Below are 25,651 nucleotides of genomic sequence, written 5' to 3' on the forward strand. Positions count from 1 at the left end.
AGAATTTGACCCGTGCAACAACTTTCCCCCCCCCACTTCCAACTCGGAGAGTATGTATCATTAAGCCCAGCGCTCTCTCCAAGTCTAAAAACCGCGTGAAGCGATGGCTAATTTTCAAACGGAGTGCTTAAACATTTTGTAATCAATTTAACAACAATCAAACCACTGTTTGGTTAATTGCCTTGACTTGAGGGCCTTTCCCTGCCCATTATCTTGGCAACATCGCAACAATGCAATTTAACATCTAACAATTAAGCCTGGATGTCCTCTGGGCTTCTCCCGCTTATTAAAGTAAACTTTTTCATCATAATAAATGTTTATCACCAGACGCATATTCCTCTAAATAACCTAATCAAATTAGCTCTGGGTCCCTCCTTAATCAAATATTATTATGACTCCATGCAGATCTTGAAAAGTAAAACACAAGAGCAACATCCCAGAACGTGAGTCAATTTGGGGGACACAAAACCGTACCAGTTTGCACATTTGATGACACAAAATGATAAACTTACATTAGATAAACTAATTTAGATAATAGCCTTTCAGTAGGTGTCACCAACGAGATTGACAAAAAGGACAAACTTTGTTTCAAATTGGCTCCCATTGCACCGCTTTTAAATAGCAACGCCTGTTATCCCCAACCAATTTAAACGAGACCATCTGTACGTCATTTTAACTCACTCACTGGAACTATCACTATAAAATCAGTAGCCACGATGCCTCTGTAAAACGAGTTTCGAAGGAAATTAGCTTTTATTTTAATTAGTTCTAATAATAACAAAGGATTACTGGGAGTTGGCAGCAACGCGCTTGTTAACAGTTTTTTGGGCAAACTTCATAAACCCATCTCGCGTCCCGGTTTAATCAGATTCTCGGTTCCGCTGAAGCCGAAGCGCTGCGCTGCGCTCGCACCTTCTTCTTCAATGTGGCAACGCGCAGACAAGACCTGCGAGAAATGGTGCGAACTTTATAATTATCCTCGTACACTGTTGCATTGGCTACATCGCAAGGTGTTCATTAGTTTTGGAAAAAAAAAAAAAAATTGTTGCTTGTTTGTTGCTTGTTTTCAGAGCTAACAAATATAAACATACTACACTGCCTAATACCTATTTGACACATTCCCCACTTCCACTCTCGATTGTATTAAGTGGAGTAAACAATCAACTACTCAGGGCAGGAGGACAGACGCTGCTTCCCACGACGAGGCGACATACCATTAACCCATCAGCAAAGACGAGAGCTGTTAGACACAGCCGCTGTACTAACACTCACTTACTGCACTTTACGTCAAACGACACAAACAGCAAAAACGACTTGTCATTCTAAACAAGGGGTAACACACAAAACGCTGCACAGGCCGTTTATCTGCAATTTATTTCACAAACATGCTACTCATATTGGTGGGTGTTCCAGAGGGACGTTATATAGTGTTGATGCATAATGTGCACGGCGAAACGGGCTGTGCACAAACCTCGTAGCCTCAGTCAGGAGTCCAATCTGAAAGGGACAGACCAGGGAACGCCTACGTCACCATTGTCCACCCTTTACTACTCGCGTTCGAATTGAATATTGGGGCGTGGACGTCTATTTATTCATATGCATGGCCCTTTGCAGATAATTTGCAATAGTGTTTTTTCCTGATTTTCCAACAAAACTAATAGACGGAGCAGACGGAGACTGCGGTTTCTGTACCAACAGTAGCTCGGAAAACTTGGGTCGGCAGCTTGTGAACGTCACAACACCCTAAAGCACAGTAACAGCAAAGAGAATACGGGATTCAAAGACACATAGAATGGTCGCAACACACCTTGTGTGAACAGAAGTGATGATACGTTTTAACAACAGCTTACCATAAATAAGGGAAGGACCGTGTGTACACAAATCCTTGAGGAGTGGTAGCTAAAACCTGTTGGTACTAGTTACCAAATGACAGAAAGGACACCCTCCATTCGGCGGTTGCTCCTTGACCTTTTAAACTTCGCTGTTAAAGGTCAACTTAAATAAAAAAAAATGTAAAAGGTGTGGCACCCTGTCCAGAGCCCTAACAACACAAATACGGTTAATTAGATGTATTATATGAAAGTACACTTAAAAGAAAACTGAGGTACAAACTGCCAAACCTCTAGTAACATCCATCCATCCATTTTCAAAGCCACTTATCCTTCATACAGGGTCGAGAGAGGGGTTACGCCCTGGATTGGTCGCCACGCAATCACAGGGCCGACAGTCACAGTCATAGAAAACAGAATTACATTAATTGGTCTTTGCGTCGTCTGATAGAATGTACAGCATTGCCAATATCATGCTCAATTTTGGAGGAGTGGCGTCAGACAGCACCAAATACCGACCGAGTAACTGAATTAGACAGAGCCTAAATAAATCACTTTGTCTAAATGAATTGTATTACAAAGTCTTCTCAACGGCTGCTTGTAAAAAGAGAGTTGGTGCACTGTACCAAAGACGCAACATGAACCTTTATCCTTCTTGATAAAACGGATTAAAGTCATCTTCATGTTTCCACAGATTACCCTTTCCAAGCAGAGAAGAGGGGGAAAAAAAGCCCGAAAAACACACCGAAACCACCTTCAAATTGAACTTGCACCCCCGTGGTTGCAACATGGGAAGTCGTGTTCACAATAAGCGCGCCGTTCAGAGGCTGAAGCCGCGAGAACACTGCTGCTAGGCAACGGCAATATTAGGCTACAAGAGGTGCAAGCGGGTAATATAATTCAGGAAATGCAAAGGCGTAATGTCAGAGCGAGAGGAAGAGCCGGCTGTGAATATCAACATTTTCCTCAGACATAATATTAAATTACAAAAGAAAGCACCAAAATGTCTTCCGTGGCCTCTAAGTAGTTTTCACAATGTCAGCGAACAAGTCACAACTCGTGAAGTTTGAGCATTCAGAAAATGTCCACTTCCAGGGGGAGGAAACGATTCACTAGACCTTGGGACAGGGTTCTGCTCAGTTGACACAACGGCATGCCGAGGATGCTCATTGCTAATAAACAATTCCAAACAAAAAACGGTGATCCCGCTGTTCCACATAAAATCCATCTACACATTATAAATATATATGAATGATGATAATGAAAGCCACAATGTAATACTCTTTCCTGAAGCTCCAGCAAGGGTTACATAAAGCAGTTATTAGAAAAATCCCAGAATGAGGCCAGCAGGATTATAATAAAAAAAATGTTTTTAATGTATATATATCGTGATACGAAAAATGCCAAAACGTTCACCCTCAATTTTGGGTACAGTTTAAATTCAAATGCATGGTCTGGTGCTCTCTGAAAGATGGGTGCATTTGTTGTTGTTGTTGTTCTTTTCTCAGAAAGCAGCTGAAAAAACCTTTGATATTCAAAAGAGTCCTCCCTGCCGTGCTACCTGTGGGGGGCACCATGTCGCGACACGTTCCCGACACCACAGGTGGCCTCCCAAAATATGAATGCAGAGAGATATTGTGGACCAGGATTTCTTACATTCAGAACACTGATACAATGTTTTGGCTGACTCGGGTCTTCGGGCCGATATCGGAAATCTGAAAAGGCCAAAGCTCCAATTGCCTTCCGGTGGCAAAAGAAAGGGAATTATTCTGCTGCAATGAGTGTCAGCACCGGCGGTTTCTGCTTAGAGGTTGTCGCCAACGACAACCCAGCAAGAGGCAGCCGTTTTTGTGTCATTAAATCCATGAAAGTTCTTCCCTCCTCCCTCGTGCTGGAGACCTTTAACGGGCAGCTGGACGCCAGAGAGAAGCAGCGGGGGAGTGAGGGGGGGGGGGGGAACTTTTCACATCTTACTTGGCAAGAAAATAGCGATTTTTTCAGAGTTCCTGATTGTTTGAACGGTGCAAAGCCGGGCTAATGGTTTTGGTTGGGTTTCATTGTCAAGTTTATTTTTGTATAATCATCATCAGCCAATTTTCCGCTCACACCGAATGCACTCTGGTACATGTGGGCACAGCTAGCGGGGGCAGATCAGCTTCCTCAATACAGCACACACTGGGAAATGTATTTCTTTGATTGACAACGTTTCACTATTGTCCCCGATTGGACATGTTTCGCCTTAATTTGCCCACAAGGCAAATCCTGCGATGCGACTTTTGCTCATGAATGTTTATGCTCAAATGATATATCATGAAGACCAGTTTAAAATGTTAACGTGCTCAGAGTGTCATGTCAAAAACAAGGAGTCTCGTATGAGCCGCTCTTACTTGCAATTAAAATGAAGGCATCCACACCTACACACCTCTGTCTGCGAGTTACTTGCCACGAATGAGGTGGATTCAAAGTTCTATAAACAGCTCTCACGGTACACTTTGTCTGCCAGCGGTGCCGTAAGCGTAGACACGTGGGAAGCAAACGAGGCCTCTGATACCGGCACAATGGAAATCGATCAAACACAAACACCACAATCGCACGCTTGTCCTCTACGGAAACGGGATCAGAAGCAATATCAAGTTATTCTAAGTGAATGAATGAATGAATGAAGTCGTGACAGATGATAAACATTTCAGAACATGTCACTAATTGAAAGGAAAAAAGGAAAAACAATAAAAGAATGCTGGGTGGGTTTCTGAGAGAGCCAAAGTGCCTTTAAAAGGGCAAAACTCTGTGGTAGCCTCATTTTTTTTTTCAGGAGAGTGCTGGTACTGTTTACAGTTTCCTAAAACAGCAACTATTGAAAAAGAGAAGAACACAATGGGCAGCAGAGCTCACAATTGAATGGCACCACGCTGGATGACCCGACCATGTGACTGCAGACCAGCACAGCACTGCCCTCGGGTTATCAAAGAGCTATTGCAAAAGCCGAGGCCAGAATGAAAGGTTGGGGATGTGGGTGTAGAGAGGTTTTCTTAATGACATCACAGGGAAACATCAAATATATTTAAGGCGTGTTGTATATTATCATCTATTTGAAATGGATCTACTATTATGGATTGTTCACATGAATACAACTGCTTTTTACTCAAATTACTTATATGCCCAAAAACATGTGAACATTATATATAGATATACATCTATATGTGTTTTTAAGCGCTTTTCTGATAAAAATTAGAGTGCTTGTTTTTTTTTTCTTTAGAAAAAGCACGATTTCAGCCTCTCTTTTTGTATGTGTCTCGTACCTCGGTGATATAATACGAATACAGAAAGGAGGAATGGTGACGTCCCAGCGTCGAGCCTTTTTCATTAGACATGTACAAGGCAGTGCTTCAAGTCTATGCTCAGCCAGCCAGTCGTGCTTATGCATTGACCTCTTTTCACAGTGTCCCACATTACATGAACAGCTTTACTCAATAAATCCATTTTATAATTGAATGATTAAATTCTCCAGTTCAAATATTCTGAGTGAGCTCTCCACTCTCAATATTCCGCTGTGGAAGACTCGACATCTAAGCTCACGCTTCTTTCACATCGTTGATATTCCACTGCAAATAACAGCAAATGTCCCATATTCTTACACTGTCACCGATGTAAAACGGCAACAACAACAAAAAAACAAGTGTGAATCCTGCTGTCAAATTGCACTGATTAATAGTAATCTGCAGCATGACAGTGACGAGGACAAACGCCCCTTCTCATCAAAGAGGGGAAGCCAGAGAGCGAGGGAGCCCGTTCATGGCGGCCTACGCCGCTCTCTGCGGTAGCTCAGTCACAGTCTGCCACGCGGGACGATTGAAACACAAGAGTTCATTCGCGTTTTATAGTGCACGTGTAACCGAGGCTAATTAAATGGCCCATTGGTATGTCTTGGATGTCCTCTCGGAGGGTGACATTCCACGGTGTGAGGAAACTATCCTCCCTCCAACTTCCCCCGAACGCCAATAACACCTTATTTTCTCTCGGGCCGCGTTGGATCAATGTACACGAGCGGCACGCAGAGGGAAGATTATAACCAGGCGGGACCAAGTAGCAGAAACGTGTCGGCCAAACAGGAGGCAGTCGATTTAGAACACTCAAAAAGTGTGTCACCGGCTGACAACCTGTGCTAACCGCACGCCGACACGACCCCAAACGGTCCCCCCGAGGTCGCCCCGGAGCTCACACGGCAAAGCATCAGAGGCTTCAAACGCCGCGGCTTTGAAAACAGCAGCTGGAGATTGAGCCATTAAAGGTTTCAATGCGGTGCTGTCAAAACTGTCAAAAAGGTCGAGAAACACCTTTGCGCAGCAGACTACTTCATTCTGACACGTTCAAACTTTGAAAGTGCGTGCGATGTGTAAAAAAAAAGGTTGCGAGTGCTTGTTGCTGGTTGAATCACAACACATCTTTTAAGTGCGGTAAAACACCAATTGCATTTAGCTCACACAACACCGCCGTCATTGAAGCATTTCAAGCCGAGGCACTAACTGGTGCGCTAATGTGAGCTAGCTTCATGGTTAGCTCACATTAGAAATCGCACAGCAGTCAACAAAGCAGTTCGATGACGTCCATCACGTTGCTGCTGTTGAAATGTTGCCGGTTAATCACTTCTAAAAACCTCTTAATAGGCGTAACGGTGAAGCTCGGTCAGGTCGAGTCATGTTCTGTTGATGCTCTGTAACTCTGCACCCAAAATCCCAATATTTCTGCTACAAAAAGACAATCCCTTCCACAGAATAGTCTTTTGGAAAAATAACCTATATATACATATATGTGCTGCTACTTTACAACTACCAATCCATCATTATTGTAAATTTGAAATCGTGGCTCACACAACGAATGACTAAGTCCTCAATACTTTATTAAAAATCGACATATACGTGATTGTTTTCCACGTTCCAATTGTAGGTCTAAAATACATTTGTAACTGTACATCTGTTATGTCCAGTCCCATACTGGATGCACTGGGATTATTTTCCCCTCACTCTGTTCAGTGTGAGGTCATCTTTTACTCTGGAATGCACAGGAGTAATATCTTTCCCTTTTCCACTAAACCAGCTCCCCTAAATAAAGTATAGCAGCAAACAAAAGTGAAGTTTTAAGATGATCTTTGTCTTTGAACACATTGGTGTTCTTTTAATGTCCTTGGCTCTGTCGAGTATCTACATTCTGGGCCCGTGGCCCGAATGGTACTCGTGTGATGTCATCCTGCCCAGTGACTCGTTACACAAACACACAGCTTTCAGTGTTTCTCCTCTAAACACTGATTTGACTTTGCTGAAACCAAAACCGTGGCCGTGTCGTCTACTTTGCGTACCAGCCATGCAAATACTTCTGTACTCTTCAGAGTGTGGAAAGACGTGTTGCAGCCTCTCCATTAATCTGGTTTATGAAATATTTCCCCTTGTGTTTGGACCACATTCTCACAAACTACATTACATGTCAGGAGTGAAAAATACTACAGCCCTTATAAGGTTATGGCTAAGTACAAGTCGATATTAAACTGCCTTTTGTCAGTATGGAATGACCTAATGATGTAATCGACCTCTGCGAATCATCTTGGAACACACACTGAATTTTTTGTATCTTTAACGGATTCTGCATGGCAGCTTCCACCCTTCAAAACTACGCTGTGAACTAAACCTTCAAGCGCGTACACTTATCTGAAAACGAAAGTGGAGCGGCAGTTTAAACAAGGGTTTTGGTATGAACACAAGCGGGTCGTGTCCCCACCCGAGGATGAGTGATGGCTTCCACCCCCCCCCCCCCCCCATCCCCCCTCCCTGAAGTCCGCGGAGAGACTTTCGGAGCAGGGCTCTCGGCTCAGGCTTCCTTTGGCTCGGGCTCCTCGGAGTATTGAGCAACGGGGAGCAGGCCTGGGAACACGCGAGGAAACAAAACGCAGTGATCTCACAGAGCGGTTTGCCGAGTGCTTATGTCATCGGCGCTGCCCTGCAAATTATAAACTTGCGAGGCAGGACATTCAACAGTTGGGGCAGGCGGTGGCTTGGACTTCTCAGGACAACACCCTTCAGGAGCTCAGGGAGTGGATGTCACTTTAGTCCATTCTGGAGGTTTCCTGTCCAGCAGCTAATAAGGGCACACTTGAACACAACCATTGGTTTATAGAGGGTTTTACCTTTAAAAGAAAACACAAAAAAAACAAGAGTGGTACAGTTTTTTTTCTCATTATGTCAAAGATTTAGGAAAAGTTAAGGCCAGAGCAACAACACCTATGGAAACCTCTGAGGCGTTATTGGAGGTCAGCTTCTACGTCTGCAATCAATACAACTTGGCTCATCGGTCGCTTTCTACAAATCAACTGGCCTATGGAGGCCATAATGTGAATCGACACTACTACTAGTAAATGATTTGCCGTAGAAGGGTCGTCTTAAAAGTTCACCTGAGCTTTCCATGCTGACAAATATAGAAAAGCGCTTACGCGGATCAACAGAAACTTTTTTGTCTCTTGTCACGCAAAACTACTTCCAACCACTGGTTCCTTCAGCTGCTCAGAGTGTGTGTATGTGCACTTGGTGCACGCAGTTATGTTGCTTAGATTTACAGGTCTACTGTGGATTGTCGAAAGGTCGTTAGGTCACACAACAATCACAGGATCACTTCTCCATTTAGTCGGGCTGCAGGTAATGCGAGGGGACACGGGCGACACGCAGGGGCCAACTTTTTGGTTCAATAAAACAATGGTTGCATGGATGGTGCAATAGCATTGGTGTTTTTTCACCTTTTTTTGTCATTATTGGGAAAACATGTTTCGGTTCTTCTCTAAAGTAGGACTTTGATCGGCGGATAGTTCCTCCAATCTCCTTCCGATACAATTTGTCGGACGGTTCTTTGTACCAATCTATTCATCTGGCATCTCATCACGAGTTTTCAGAAGGTGGTGATTGATACAGAGTCCTTTTCAGGATCCTAGACCACACCTGCAGCACACCCGCCTGCCACAGTCCACCAAGTCTCGATCGCTTTCCAAAAAATGACAGGCATGAAAGAATAGCTCAATGACACCATAGCTCCAACAATCCAGGCTGGAAGTTTCCCGCTCCTCCCTCTACGGTAACTATTGAACGAGGCATAGCCAGCCCAGAGCCGTTTGCTATATAACAGGCAACGTCCTCCCCGTCACTGTCATTTATTGTGCTGATAATAATGCTGAGGGTCTGACATAGCATGAACTTTATCCACCGCACACACTCTTCAAAAAACCCACACCAACTGATGATTCACATCAATGAGTCATCCTAAAACGTTGCATCTCAGCAAACACCCAGAAGCCCAACTGTCACAACGAAAGTGCTCTGCCACCGACTTTCGGGAGAAGTTACTGATGATCACATGATGCACGGAGTGCTGTGAGGAGAAGAGCACTCAGTGTAACTCTATCTCTTCTGCACAGCTGTAACAGCGATTAGCTGCTCAGTATTGGCCTACATTAAAACAGTAATAATAACAACAAGACATTGATTCTGTGCAACTATATAGTGTTTACTAACTGTACAGGATCAGCATCAAATTTGTTTTTCATTTCGTTATTATAGTGACTGAGAAACCAACAGAAAGGACAATCTTATAGTGCGGTGTGCCACAATAATTCAGTTGATTTTGTGTTTTTGTTTTTCTTCCAGGAAGCAAAGTTGTACACACACACACACACACGCACGCACTTTCTGCAAACGGTGTAACTTTCTCAGTCTTACCACAAAGTGGAGGGGGACATTGCTTGTGCCGGTACAGGATGTGTGAATACTCACCAGCTTTTTGTTTTTCCCCTCGTCCTCGCCGGACTTCTTTTTGGAGGGTTTATTCGGGTCATCCCCGCCGCTCGCTTGATCCATGCTCAAAAATTCCAAGTTTGCTCCTCTCCACAAAGACTTCGACCTTTCTCACAAGTTGGAAAACTCCAGCAGCAAGTTGTTGTTGTTGTTGTTTTAAAGGGGGGGGGGGACAGCAACCCACTCTTAAAGCTTAGGTTTTTATTTTTTCAAAATCCATTCCGGTTGTGAATCAATTTAAGTTAACCGCTCCCAAATAGTCCCCCGGACAGGGTCCAGCAGTCGAGGGGGCTTGTGGAAGAAGAGGTGTGGTAGGATACGGTCCGGATGAGGCAGTCGGTCACTTCACAGCGGGTAAAGGCTTCCTGAAATGATCACAACAGTGTACAAACTATTAGTTACGTACACAGGAGGCAGGTAGTTGGGCGTTGGGCTGTTTCATTATGCGAGGCAGCAGATTGATCCCATTCCCCCATTCAGGGGACGTGGTGAACGGTGACAGGGATGTAAACAAACATTTAAGAGGACGCTTCAGTGAACAAAACAAAAAAAAGACTCCGATGTGGGGTTTATTTTACATTTACATAGACCGATCCCTGGGTTTGGACACGTCCAACGTCACATTGTTTGGAAAACGCTAACTTGCACTCGTGTAACTTAACAATAACATTGTAGTGACCGACAAGAAGAGGTTTCGTCGCTGTCGGGATGCTGAGGCGGAGTTTGACGTGCGCAGACAACGGTGATGAATAGCCGACAAACATCCGACATTAACATGAATGAATGCACAGTTATTGTAATAGTGGAAATCACCGTTGTTCCCTTTCCTTTACTTTGCAGGGCTGTGCAGTTAGCCTGCATAGCATGAACAGACGACCGTAACCTGCCGAATAAATCACTCCTTTTGACAGTCACCGTAGAGGAAAACACATACAACACTACGCTATAAATTACACAAAAAGCGGTTAATAAAACGTCAAAGAAAACTCACAAAATCCCATCCAAAGCTTACATTAGCAACCAAGCATGATTGCCAGGCCCAGTGATTCCGCCCCACCCGGATTCTGATTGGCCTTTGAGTAAAGCAAGGAGTGAGGACTCCTGTCGCTATTGGTCCGATGTGCCCAGTCATCACGTTGGCGTGGCGTCGAAGGGGAGGGCACTGTGTGACGTAGAGGTCGGCCCGATCTCGCAGCAAGCGGATGGGACTCATCCAGTTGCAAGAATAGATCTCTGAGTGTGTTACGAAAGAGCGACTGCAGGATAGGGAGCCAGGCGGGAACACGCCCTGACAGTTGCGTGCTACGGTTATGCAATTACATGAGTGAGATAAGAACAGCATATAGTAATCCAGCTCCATAATAGAGACAACATATTGGTCAAATACTACATTTCTGTAGAAAAAAAGTCAAAAACATTGTTGTACAGTTATTGTATAGATATAACATATGTGCGTTTTATTGCTGTTTAAGATAGCTTAGTTTTGCTTTTTGAAAAAAAGGCTAACAAGTTTCTCTATCTTATAGATACCATATGGACACCACATCGTATGTGGAACTCAAAACACACAGACTGATACCAATACTGTGTTGTCAGTTATTTTGACACGCGTCACCAAAAGAAGCCCCCATCAGGGCCAAAGTTCGACCCCTTAGCAGGTTTGGCGACTCAGTGTGTGCTTCTACATCCCTGGTTGAATGATGTTCTATCCTTGTGTGTGATGGTTCACAGAGATGTCAACCAGAAGATGAAAAAATCTAAACATATTTCTCTGCCCTTTTGTTGAGAAGACTTGGGCAGAATGATTTGTCTACTTATAGAGTATGTGTCCAGTAGTCTGAATGCCCCACAGAAACACGCAGAGTAATCCTTTAACCTTCCCGGTGTGTTGCGAAACAAATTGATTTCAACTTTAAATTGAAATCAATGTTATTGTGACACACTTAATAACCCTTTAAATGTTTTCTCCATTATTCTTCTTGCCTACCAACACGTAAACAAACTATTTCAATATTGAAAATATTTCAGGAGCTAAGATGCAGCTCCAGTCATACATGTACACTTGCACCATTTCCTTCTCTTTCACAAATCTCACTTCTCCAAATCAAACCCTGAAACCCATACTTACTTACACATACATGTGTTATGGAGACATCACAATGTTGATCCAACCACAGCATGACAAAAGTCTTTGGTCTATAAAGAACGTTTATAGCTCTTACTGACATGTCATTCTGTTGCATTTTATCACCATGTGCAAGCAGCTAGCTGTAAATAAGACACTTTGATTAAAGAAAATGCTAAAAAGAACCTGGAGTCAACTCATTTAGATTGAAAAGACTCATAGACAAACCAAATTATTGGGAAAACTCAGATTTTGACCTTGTGATGACGCAAAATGAAAAGTTCAAAGCACAAGTTATGAAACATGCCATTCCTAACCACAAAGGCACTCGAGGAAAGCGGCTAATTCGGACTGAATGTCCATAAAAACATATGCCAAGACACACAAATACAGCAATGTAACAGTAGATTCAAATGTTTAGGAAGATACTAGCACACAGGTGTCAAAAGTCAACAAAGCTGTTTCCAGTGGGGTCATAGTCAATTGCAGCAGTTTACAACCGGCTGTATAATGTCAATCAGGCTAAGAGAAAGTGAGGGACAGTTGGGTGAGAATTGTAGAGTCACAGGCAAAACTGCTCCTCCTGAAAAAAATCAACAAAAGAAAAATGGCGTATTCTGCTTCACTGAAATGCATAAACCACATATGAAAGAAGTTCGGTGCAAGCTATCGTACTGCAAACCATTTAAAATCTTTAAACGTTCACAAACGCACACAAGATCCCCAGTGGCGTATCCAGAACATTTTTACTGGGGTGGCCAAGATGGGACACAAAGCTAGTGTGGGGTGGCCATGGTAGACGGCGCTGTCCCCATTTAAGCAGCAATTTAACAGAACCTATATACAATCCGTTACATATACATTAACAATTATAACAAAAACCAAACAAATCTTAACTCCAAACAAAGTATATACTATGAAGTAATGTTATGTAAACCTTTAAACTCTCATGATCAGTAGAGGATTCTAATAATAGTAACAAAGTGCAATAGAGGTAGCTAGTTCTTGCTTTTGCTCATTCTGCTGCTTCAAAATGCTATCACACAGGGCCAAGACCACAAGACAAGACTTAAAGTCCAATGCAATGCCACCGAACCAAATATAACTAAAGGGTTAAGGTGCTTCTTCATAATGTAACTTGTGAAAATCGTACATAAACAGTTGTAACATAAACCAAGCAAACCTTAACAACACAAAAACAAGACAATTAGACAAATTCTGGGGTCATCCATCTTATCAGATGAATTTGCCTGTTTTGGTGATTGGTAGCACAAAGTTTAATAAATTTGTCCATGTCAAGTGACTTTGCTCTTCTAGCCTCAATGCTGAGAACCCGAGAAACTGAGAAAGTTCGGCATTCCACTTTGCTGTTTCCTTTGCAAAAGCCTCCTTGTCTGGTGGAGTTCATGACTGAGATCTTCAGAGTCACTTTCATAAATTTCTCCCAGGCGAAAGACTGCTTCCTCTTGAAGGAAACATCTGCTTTTGGGGTCCAAAGCTTGTATTCCTCTCATTATTTCACAATTGTCTTTGGAGAAGCGCCTGTCGAACTCTCTAAGTCTGGTGTCCACAATGAGGTAGAAGATCGTCCTCCTAAAGGAATCCTTGTCACCTTCGTTACATTTGTGCTGACACAACGTAGAGGTTATGACAGACCCACCAAGTCAGGAATTTGAATGCAATTTGCTCTGCCTCTGCCTATTTAAACATCTAAAAATATGTCAACTGTGAAGATGAGCTAATTGATACAAACAAAAAGTCCTTTATCTCCAAGAGCAAATAGTCTTTAAACAGCCCTTAAATCACAGAGCAAATAAATAAGTTACATCTTGTTCTTGTGTTATAGCTACTTAAATCTAGACTGTCACACTATATTTCAGACACGGTTAGCTCTATTGAACACACATCTGCAAACAAACACCCTCAGTCTTCAGTCCAGAAAACAGCGTTTCATATTTCATGGCGTTATCCTAATAATTTAAAAAAATAAAATGCTAACGTTCAACGCTTAACTTGGTTTGCAGGCTGCTAAGCTAGCCAGCGTGAAGTTCGACTTTTAGCTGCTACTTAGTGCTGATAAAGTTTTCCTACACATTCAGAGGGAACAACGATATAACTAAACATTAAACTACCATACCTCTCAATCGACAGATTCCGGCGTTTTTATCGTTGTTGTATCGTCGCTGCTGTAAACCTGTTTCACGGAGCAGCGGCACATGCAGCGCACCCATGGGTCACGTGACCTGCATGGCCAAACGTCCGCTGAACTGAAACCAGCTCTCACAGCCTCAGTACGACCATTACTGTGTTAGTTAAAAATGTAAAACTGGCCCTACATCAGTTGTTCAGCTGTCATCATTGATTGACAGCGTTTCTCTTGTTTCTTGTGTTGACGAACTTGACCAACTACCTATCAGATCTGGGGTGGCCACAGGGGTGGCCAATGAGCTTTCAGGGGTGGCCACGGCCACCCCAGGCCACCCCCTAGAATCGCCATTGAAGATCCCACTACAGAAACAACTGAACATAAATCTTCCCTTGGACTGAAACAGTGACCTTCACAGTAGAAAACAAAGCAAAATGGACTTTTACCCACAGTTATTGTGCCGATTCTGCCTGATCACATTAAAAGTAAATGTCCAATTCCAGTAAACACTGTTAAGCATTTTGGTCCATATTTTTTTATTTTCCTCTGTATGATATTATGTTTGGGTCCAGCTGCTTCAAAGCAGCTCCAAACATTAAATTGGGTCATTCGGTTTTCCATCTGCCCATGTTGGACCATCGTTGTCCACTGTTGGGTTGGGCCTGTTGGATATATTTGCATATTTAGAAAACTGCAGCAAAGCAGCGCTTCTATTTTGTGAGTGTGACCACGGGGCTACTGCACAATGCCTTTCTGAAAAATAACAAACGTTAAAATAGATTAATCGGAGAGCATTACCAATAAAAAACAGTGCACTAATAGTGTTTATTTCTGCTACAAATTATGTCCAATCCAATTTCCTAATTGTTAAACAGTCAACACAAAATAAACACGCAGCAGGGAAGCGGATTCCGCAGCTCAACAACATCTTGCATTGTGGGTTGCTTGTGTTAATCCAGTGTTAATCCGAATGCCAGAGATGTACTAGTAATGACCCTGGTGAGTCTGTGTCTATTTTTTGGGTAGATAGCATTCACTGGAGTCAACATTCACTTGGATGCTCTATAATTAAATTCAGGCAGCTGCTCTGGATGTGGGACATCATTTTCCCGGGAGTCATTATTCCATTCAGACATGAGTGACCATGGCCTTGAAATAGGAGATACTCCATGCTAATAAACATAAGGTCGAAATACTTATTTATGTGTTGTTGAATGCTTTCCCATTGGTGTCATTCTCCCCACTGCACGGGTTGTACTTTGCTCAGACCCGGAAAATAGGAAACAAGATGGTCAGAACTCTACCATGGCCTGTTGTGATCAAAAGTGCACTCTGGCACCGCTAATTATTGTATATATTTTTTTTAATTAACTAGGTCTGACTGGGGCCGTTTGAGCCGTTCAGTTATTTCACTTTTATATTTGGCAAAAAGTTTTCCATATTTACTGTTCACATCGTATTTAGCACTTGAGCCCACCATGCTGTGCACGTGCAGAACCAATACTCCCCTATTACACTAAAGCAAGACTTAGAAAAATATAGTGCTGTCGTGGGCATCGACGTCTGTGTTTAGACCTCAGAGATGAAAGAGAAATTACTTGTAAATTATTCATTGCCCCCCCCCCCCCCCCCTTGTGTTAGAAGGCACCACCACACTCTTCTCTTCTCTGGAAGAGCTCACTAGAAACTACAGACAAACTCTGTCTCTTTACCACTGCCAAACATAAACATATTACTTACTAAACTATGCACATGCATATTCACATTACTTCCTGGTTTTGCTTGGCTCTGCTTTTCTTTCAGTATATTCATGAGATAAGGGCCTTTTGGTTATATTGCATATTTGTATCACAAATCATAATATATGGTTCTTTATTATAAATGTGTCTGATGATTTTTCAGTTCATTTTCATACAAAGCTAGAAATCTGATGTAGAAAATTATAGAAGGGTGGGAGAGAAATGCACATTTTTCCGTTACCATCCTTTTACAATACCCACTATTTTTTCAACTGTTCTATTTTGTAATACTCATTTCAGATAACATCAGAAACATATTAGAAGACAAGATACAACAGCATAAGCATTTTCATGGAGCCTCCACTAACCAACCACATTAAAATGTTGTTTTTATTGAATACTGCAGAGAGATATATGTATACCGATTCTCCCCTTGAAGGTTGATTTACCTGTTGCCATGGAAGCCAGCTACGCTCGTGTGCCGCTGAAAGGGCCCTTTGAAACCTTGATCGTGACAAGAAGGAGTCAATCGCAACAATGTGTCACCTCTCAACATGAATACAGTGGAGACTCTCAGCATACATCTTTATTAGGTCTGCAGCACAAGAGGAAGGCTAGTTTATGAACAACATTATCTTACTTATCTTATCTGTTAACATCGGCCTTAATACAACGTCAAGCAGAGAAGAAGACCGTTGCTTGACCTCTATCGCAACTCTAATTGATGTTGCACATGCTCCAGCTGACCAATAATGATGATAAAGACATTTGGGAGATATAGATTATGACATTATTAATAGTTTGATATAAAATAATTACTTGTTTGTTACGAGCAACAGGACATTTAGGAAATTACCGGTTCAACTGCAAAAAAGGTTTTTGCTCTAGCAGTCGTTTGAAACATATTGTAATCAACAATCAATTATGCAAGCTTGACAGATGCTCCATCATTCTGAACATCAAAAGAGTAATAGCAGCACTTGCTCTGCTATAAAATAGAATGATAACATATTATAGTCTGAATTTTACAAGCATACATGTCAGTGACAGAGAAATGAGCACTACCTACTTTGTCTAAAACACGTCAGACATTTCACTCATGCTTTGCCTTAACCCGTACACACATTATGCAAGACTGACTGTCTTCAAAAAATAAATAAAAACACATGCCAGAGCCATCAGTGAGGAAGTAAGTTTTTCAAAAACATACCTTCCCTTCCCTCCCCTTTCCCTCAGGTAATTTTATCTGACTTTTGAAAATATAAGGGTGCAAAGGGATAAGGACGATCGTCTTGCTTACAGTGTAAATATTTAGTTAGGTTAAAAAAGATGCTGAAGAGATACTCTAAAAAACAAGCTTTCAAATGTCTTTTTTATGTATGTGTGTTAGAGAGCCATTTTAGCTACTCCTCAAGTTAAAGTGTTCCAATCACAATCTAAGTGACATTGACTGGATTGAATGGGGAATTGAACATCTTACTGTGGACTTCAAATTAAAGAAAGAATGACACGCAACTCAACAAGCGGCTGCACTTCTAAAAGATAAAGAAGCAGGACCAGATTTGTCCTTCTGGGAGCCAGGATGTTTAGTTTAAACAGGCGTAAGTGGACGGCAATTAAAGGGCAGAAACCATGCAGTAAACAACTTCCCTCTCCATCCGTAATCGGCTTCACCGCGAGAGAGGCCCATTGTTCAGGCCGGGCAGCGAATGAATGCAGGACAGGACATACGTTTCCTTTAAAAGAGTGCAAGCAGGAGCGGCACAAAGGCGCGGTACCTTTCCAATAGTTCTACTAAGTAATTCTTTGAATAGACTTAAAAATACTTGTAATTACTCATTTCCACCTTGACGGTGTCCACAGGTGACTGTGACCTTAATTCAGATAACAACGGGCAGATTTGCAAAATGTTCACCACCTTCTGTGGTGTATGCATGTTGATTTTTATTGTCCCTGCAGGGGCTTGTGCTTCCTCTAAGTATGTGATTTAGGTTGACATTCTGCACAGGACTGACCAAGCCCATCAGGGAGAAGTTATGCTCCTGAAAATGGCTCCAGTCATTAATTTCAGAAAGCATTTTCTGAAGTCTCCTTAATTAGAAATCATTTAATGCTCAGCATTATTGCTGAAATCACCTTGTAATTAAAATGCTAATTCAGGCAGGATGTAATTGTTGCAGACAAACCTGGAATCCCCGAGATGACAGCAAATATATATTAGAAATGCCACCCAATTCAAAAGAGACTTGGGATTCAGGTATATGAGAGTAAGTGACCGGGTCCAAAATACATTAACTTCTTAATACACTTTTTTAATACACAAACTGGCTCTTGCAGAAGGTCTCTTCACAAGCTTGTCAAGTAATCCATAACCCCCGTTTATATTTAGCACTCAAATATCACTGAGGCCACATTAATATTAACTCCAGCCGATTCGGCCGATTGCTTTACCATTTGCATTTCTGCACTTGGTATGCGCACTGATACTCCACTCAACTCTTCCCTCATTCAAAGACCCTGTGGCCAAGAGCCCCTGACCAACGCATTTAGTCTTCAAATGCTCTGCTGGAAAAAAGCCGAAGCCAATGGTTGTACAGTCAAATAAAACTGCACGAATAGCCAGCAATACAGATTAGTATAGTATCATATTTCTACTGGTATATACAATCAACACTCCAATTCCTCATAGGGGGAATTTGTGTGTGTGTGTGCAATGTGCAATAGTCCATATGAGTCGAGTGTAGGAGAAAAAGGTGGGGCAAGTTGGCAGTTAGTGTTATTGTGAGGGGGGGTATCGGCATGGTGACAGACACTGTGGCCTCCGCTGTTATTGTACAGTCGGATGGCAGCCGGCACAAATGAGCGTCTGAATCGCCCCGTCCTGCTTTTTCGGGTTGAATGAACCCGATGACTGAATCAGCTTTCCCGGCACCCTCGCTTCCTCACTGGGGGGGGGGGGGGGGGGGCATTTCCAGAATGGCTCTGAGTTTGACCCTCACCCACTTCTCATACACTGAGTCCGGGCTGTCCAGCTCCAGACCCACCACAGAGCTTGTTGAGTTTGTAGGCATCTCCTGACCTGATGCCACAACCCCAGTACACCACAGCAAAGGGGCAGGCGCTGGCTGCCACAGACTGGTGGAATGCCTGGAGCAATTTACTGCAAATATAGTCCACACTAAAATACAAGAAGAAAATGTCAAGGTGGAATTATTATATTCCCTTGTTATTAGTTCTGAGTGCTTTGAGCTTTTGTGTGGAAATGCCAAGATGCCTGTAAAATATTTTGCAGCATTCAATAACTACAAAGAGGGTAATAGAGACATGAGTTCCAATATTAGTGCACTCATCTGAAACTGGATGCTGCAGAAAATACCCTGTAAAAGCAGTAACACAGCGGCACACACACACAGAGCCCAGAGCAGCATGACAGCTAACTCAGACCCAGATCCAAGGAATTCACAAAGCGCGGTTGAACCTGAGCCCATAACGCAATTCCACAGTTTGTTCTACTAGGGCGCACATGTCAAACTTAGCCTAGTCCAGTGCGGCCCGCCACCGGTGTCCCGGAGTGTGGACGTCCCCGCCGGCTGGCTTTGCCATTGTGAGAATAACAGTTCATACACATTCTGACAGACGACAGGCTGGCTGCGTGACCGCTCGCCGGCCCGGATCATCAGCGCCACCCCTCCCTGACGGTCTGGCCCGAACCTGAAAGGAGTTGGACACCCCTGTTCTAGGGTGTACAGAAGTTGCATTGTGTGGGTGTTTGCATCCAGGACCAGCGTGACCAGAGTCAATGACATAGTCCCCTTACCGTCATGAATTATATATATATAGCCATACTGTTCCAGACAGTCCGCTCCCTGGAGTGTGAAAAGTGTAAGACTAATGGTGGTGCAATCTTGACAAATGCCCACCAAGCCATGCGGTGCACGTGGAGCAACGACGTGAACGACGTAGAAACCAAGATGAGATGCAAAACAAGATACAAACCATTTAACGGTTTGTAGCAAAACGTGTCAGTTCAGGTGGACAGAAAGTATGTCAAATCTAATCTACAGGGAAGTGCCCCTCTCATGACCCTTACTCCCCAGGCAAATTAAGAAGCTGTCACTCACTCAGAAAGCAGCTGTCAACACAACACATGTCTCCGGTGCCCTGACAGGGCAGAGTGGCTCTGGCTGTTGCTCTGTCTCACTCGCAGAATTGAATGGTGTCAACGTGTTGATTGTTAACACGAAAGGGTTTTCATTTTTTCATTTTAGAAAGGTCATTTTTGACCAGAGGGTAAATTGCAAAAACCACAAGAAACCAACAACAACTGCTGAGTCTGCTTGGGCAGCATTTGGCCGCACGTCTAACCCGTGGGAGAGAGTGGAGAGCCAGAAAGTAGCATGCCAGAGTTAAATATGTAACCGAAGCAATGTCTTACCTGAAGAGTCCGGGATACTGCCAGACCCAATGCGAACACTGCGGGGGAAGCAGTTAAAGGTTTAACAACGGCCACATAATTCAGCCTGTTTGCCCTTTCTCCGGGCTCCAGGGGAGAACTGGATTTTCTAAATATTAAGCCATGAGAGAAGTACCGATAAGGTTTAAGGCTCAACTCTTGGGAGTCATGACAAGCTTTTTCAAAGTGTGAATGCTGTAGTTTTTGGTCTGTTCAATTGCAAAGAAAGACAAAAAAGACCCTGCACTTGTGTTACAAGGTTGCCAGCAACCAAAAGCATACAATTTCACCTCACTGTTGTTAGACGGCAGTTCTAACAGAGGAAGGAAATTGTATGATGGTGCAAGGATTTCATTGGAAGGATTCAGAATGACCAGTAGATAACACATAAAGTAAAAGAGACGAAAGAGGCAACTTAACAAACCAATTTGATTAGTTTGATGAAGTAGAGTTTTAATACAAATCCCCAAAAAACTGCTCCACTGAAACAGGTTGAGTTGTTCCCACGCCAGCAGGAACTCCTTTTGATAATGTGTGTCTGTGTGTTGGTGCAGAACGGCACCCCGTGCCCATGCTGTGCCAAATTTAACAGATTAGGTGTGATATAGCGCGGCCTATTTCGGGATCTTCAAACAGAGCTGCATCGAACCCCACCTCTGCTTGTCCGGTGTGGAGAGGCAGCAGGCTGTGGGTGTTCACTGAGAGAGGAAAAGGGCAGCCCTGGGACAGGAAACACAAGAGAGATTTCCCTGGTGGGGAGCCCTATTAGTCTGCCATAGATTTAGTGAGAGAAAAACACAATGGAGGCTGCAAACTCACAGCTCAACTCACTGTTGGACATCCCCCTGGCCCACTGTGATGATCTCAGAATTTACACCCAACATCCATGAGCCAATGCCCCTCTGAATAAGTCCATTTTCAAGTATATTCACTTTATTGAATCATTCAAAAGCATTACCAACAAAAAAGGGCACACACATACAAACACACACACAAAAGGATAATACATTTACTACTTACTCACAATCTGATGCGGCATCTACTTTAACAATTATTCCAACAAATTTAGAGTGCAATGAATGCTTTAAATGGAAGAAATATGTAGGCACAAGTAAACAAAGTTAATCCAAAACATTTCGCAGCCATTACGAGATGGAGCCGACTCATTAGCACTCCCTCTTCACATCATGGTTTCCTACCTACAACCATACTTCCTGTGTACATACACTTCAATTCTGTGGAAGCCTGTCCAAAGGGGTCCAGTTGGACTGAATGTGCGTGGCTTCCCACAGATAGCACCGGCCCAGCTGTCCGATTTTTACAGCGGGCCTACAGCTTAGCCCCTATCTGCAGTCATGTACCGCTGCTCCGTTTTAATTACACAGGGCTGATTGGCTCATCCTGCATGCACTCGTCCCGGAGGGTTGTTCGGGGAAAACAAAACACTGCTCCAAGGTTCTCTGAAGCCAAACTACTACTAATAAGAAAGAAATCAGATCTTATCGATTATTGATAGTGATAACGATACGATAAGGGTTAGGGTTAGGGGTTCCCCTTATCCGTGTGCGATATAGCCTAGTGTACCCGTGTTCAAAGAGGGGTTTTCAGTTCACATTTCCAGGTGCTCAGAGGCTTGGCTGCATGTTCATCTGTACTTGGGGGATCAAGGGGGGGGGGGGGGGAAGATGGAGAGATTGAGAAAAACAGAAAGAGGGAAAATATTTCACACCCTCAGAACGCTGAGATACATTGTGTGTAATGATTAGCAGTGATCGCTGTCTCTCATTCCTGATTCCTTAATCAGGCCGGGGGAGGTGAACACTGTGGGATAGACGGGTAACAATCTCCAACCGAGTGAGGACCACGCCGAGCATGATTTTTCTCATTTCCATGGGATACCTCATCAATATGAAGTGCTTTTCTGAGTTATTGACTAATTGTCTTGGTACCAGATGAAGAAAGAACAATCCATTTTGGTATGGAGGGGCATTTGAAGAACTGCAACTGAGGAAAATGGATGCTCCAGTCTGCTTGTGATTTGCATTGGTCTCCCTCGAGGAATGGATGTGAGATCACACACCTGAATTGTTTCAACTTAATTGAGGGTTCAGGTGGTCAAACCAAGTACTCATATTTTATTTTGTTTGATTAGGAATAATTGCATTGAGCCAACATGTACTGTCAGTTCTATTGGTTATTTGTCTGGAAGGTGGTGTTTTGAGAGGGGCAACAAAGAAAAATGAATACGAGTTAATTTTCAATGATCAGCACCATCTGCTGTTATAGAAGTTGTTTGTTCCATACCAACAACCTGCTGGATGGCAGCAGATCAGTGGTTAATCAACAGAGACATCTAGAGGTTGAATATACCACTGCATGGCTTGCCCCCTCAAAACAATGCTTTGTACAATTTGGACAATCATTTTATAAGTGTGCTGAATGCTATATTTATTGATGTAAACACTGCATTTACCTTTGGGGACAACAGGTGTGCAAACTCTAAATCTTTCTGTGCTCTTGGCTGTGGCCATCCAATTAGGAATGCACCGCTGTAATATGGTGATCAGCATGAGCTTGCAGACGAGGAATAACAACATGGATGACTTCATGAGGCATGGCCGACCAAATGACAACCGTTTACCGTCAAATTACATCTCTCCGCAAGGTCGACAGCTCTATGTGGGGAGCGTCACGGAGCACATTTTTAAAGCGATTTTTCAAAAGCAGAGCAGGAAATTGCACAATTACACCTGGACGTAGTCATGCTATCTACACCGTACAGCATTTGATAGTTCTGGGAACAAACGATTAATAAATGCAAGTAGAAAATTTCCATCTTGACTAAATTATTTGGTGATACACTGCGACACTGCTCTAAGAGCTACAAACCAGACGCTTTCAGACGATGAACTCGTCGCCCCATTTCACTTTTGCGTCGATATATATATATATATATGACCAGGAGCTAGAAAATAAATTGCAATTTGAGAAAAGAACAAAAAAGGATTCTTACATAAAAACACTTTGGCACAAGGACACAAGATGTGTTAACGTATTTCTTTGAGTCTTTAAGGGTTACGAAATGGATTCAAACCTGACTTTGAGGTTTCAGCTTCTTCTACAAGGGAAAACGTCTTATTCTATAAATAAGACCCATTCATCCACTTCACCCCAAAGCCAGGTCAAGGATGGTACTCAGCATTTGTTATCATCCATTTGCTGCAGGTTTAGGCTGGGGGAGGGAGATTGGTGAATTATGCTTCCAGGCAGGGGTCCCAGCAGGCGGTGTGGCGCTGTTTAAGGGGCCGCGCGCGTTGCCCCCAGCAGCCCATTAGGATTAGACAGCATGTGTCCCCTGTCAGCACTATCGTACCTGAGCAAAAATGCATTCCTGAGAAAAGCAAAGTATTAGGCCCAACGGTGGAAGACAGAGCTTCTTAAGACACACGCCGGCTGCAGCAGCGCCCATGGATGCTTCTCCCACCCACCGCCCCCTCCTCCTTTACCTCCCACCACTTACAAAACACTGTGTGTGCCTTCGTGCCATTTTCACTCCTCGCCCAACATCCGCATCTCACCGCTTTTGGGGACGCAAGGGAGATGTCCTCAGTGTGAAATGGAATCTGCGATCGCAGCCCTTTCCTTGAAAGTTATTACCCGCACTTCCTGGCTTGTCTTGACGGCCTCCATGAAGACGAAGCGAGGCAATGACAATGGTCAGGTCCTGTTGAGTCAGAGCGTTGAGCCAGAAGCGGTAAGGAATAGCTTTGACACTACGGGCTCCTCAAATCACCACACCGAGCCACCTAAATGCCACAGCAATAATCAAAGAGACAGGCTGCATTTTTCATCGCAGAAGGGGAGCTTGTTTAGTAGCGAGGGAGACCGGTGCGTCTTGTTTTGCACATTTCTTTGAATGGGGGGGGGGGGGGGGGGATGCGAAGTGTCGTCCAGGAACAGCTTCACAGCGGTGGGACGAGGCTTTCATTAAGGCTTAAATTGAGGGACATCACTACAACCCGACATGTCCTGGGAGCGCTTTTGTTGAGGTAAAGCAATGGTGATAACAAATAGGGCCATTGAAAGCTCATTACGCTGCCGAAGCACGCCGGATATTAGGAAGTCGATGGCGGCAGAAGAAAGAAAAAACAGTTTCCTGATTTCTATGGCACACAATTCTGGTTGAGGAGGGTGATTAAATTCGTAAGGACCCCTTAGACAAACTTTAACTTTTAGCTCTGGGACTCCTTTACCGCGCCTTATTCGCTCTCCTCAGTGATGTGGTAACGAGGTATTTGCCTGAGGCCCCTATTACTTTGCAAGATGTTCAATGTTTCAGCACGCATGTGCATCTACATTTTTTTAGCTTTTTATTTCACTGGCAGTATAAACATGTGTATTTGAAATGAGTCGCTTAAAGCTCCCCGCACTGCATTGCAGCGTTACAGAGATGCAGTGCACAGGGTCATGTTCCAGCTCGTGTTATTCTCCATGAAGGCTGCAGAGAAAGCACAGCTCTGACTTCCCAAAATACTGGACCTATTACTTTCCCTCCCAGGTCCGTCTTGCCATCTTATGAATCCTTAAAATTCTGAAAAAAATATAGCTCAACATTGACGTTACTTAGCAGGCACACGTTCATTTTTACTCAAAAGAATTCTATAAAAATACATTTGAAAACGGCACATTAGCTCTTTGTTGAATTATTGATAAAGGGGTGTTTTTACAGAGACAAAACACACTGTAAAACCTTTCTGGGTCTGAATTGATCTACTTGCTGTCGTCCTCTTGTTGGGTGGTTTTCGTCTTTGGTCCCGCTATCACAGCATTGTGTTCTTCTGCTGTTGCTTTTCTGCAGAGGAACACAAAAGTTGGTTTACAATTGAGATTGACATCAGTGTTCTTTTTCTAAGCAGCTGAAGAAATATGCCTTTGGGGTTGAGATTTAGCACATTTTGCATTGAAAAGAAACACAACCAGAAGTCATATATAAGCTTCAACATGCATGTTTTCTGATTAAATAATCACTCATTCTGAAATAGAAAAAACAACATTTTTTTATGTAAACTCCATGAAGATGGTAGATTAACACGGGCCACAATTGTCTGCTGTATTCATCCCCCAACACAACACTCTGCGACCACTTGGCACCGAGTTATTAAGCCGCAGCAGCTCCCTTTGATCAGGAAGCTTGTTATGAGGCATCATGTTTTCGTTATCATGAAGATGACATCTTGATCACAGTATGATTTATTCTGCCTCGTTCAATTCGCTTAAGAACTCTGGAGGAGTGGAAACACAGACACACACACACACACACACACACAAACGACTATGAAGACCCACACGCATATATGCACACGCACACACAGCGGATGAGGACGTTGAAGAAGAGTCACACGTCCACTTTTGGGAGAGAATCCATTATGACCCACCTGTCAGCTCTTCGGGTCCCTCTTGATGAGTTCACCCACCAACTAATTTATGAAAAAATATGTTTTCAGAATAACCAAAGTAATTCATTAAATGTTTT

At 43.2% G+C, this 25,651-nt stretch overlaps 1 protein-coding gene across 9 annotated transcripts in view; it reads right to left on the minus strand.

The window, feature by feature from the left end:
• The window catches only part of diaph2 (diaphanous-related formin 2), a 297,267-nt gene extending 286,492 nt beyond the window's left edge, over positions 1 to 10,775 (minus strand). For 7 of the 9 annotated variants that reach the window (XM_037460868.2, XM_062560592.1, XM_037460866.2 and 4 more), the window contains exons 1-2: positions 10,647 to 10,735; positions 9,635 to 10,020 (exon numbers count right to left, since the gene is read on the minus strand). In XM_037460868.2, coding sequence (XP_037316765.2) covers positions 9,635 to 9,718 — 84 coding nt within the window. In that variant the 5' untranslated portion in view covers positions 9,719 to 10,020; positions 10,647 to 10,735. The other 2 variants (XM_037460863.2, XM_037460864.2) reach the window with 2 other exon arrangements.
• Positions 10,776 to 25,651: the final 14,876 nt, after the last annotated feature.

Source organism: Pungitius pungitius, chromosome 2 (assembly GCF_949316345.1).
Source record: "Pungitius pungitius chromosome 2, fPunPun2.1, whole genome shotgun sequence".
In the NCBI taxonomy this organism is placed as follows: domain Eukaryota; kingdom Metazoa; phylum Chordata; class Actinopteri; order Perciformes; family Gasterosteidae; genus Pungitius; species Pungitius pungitius.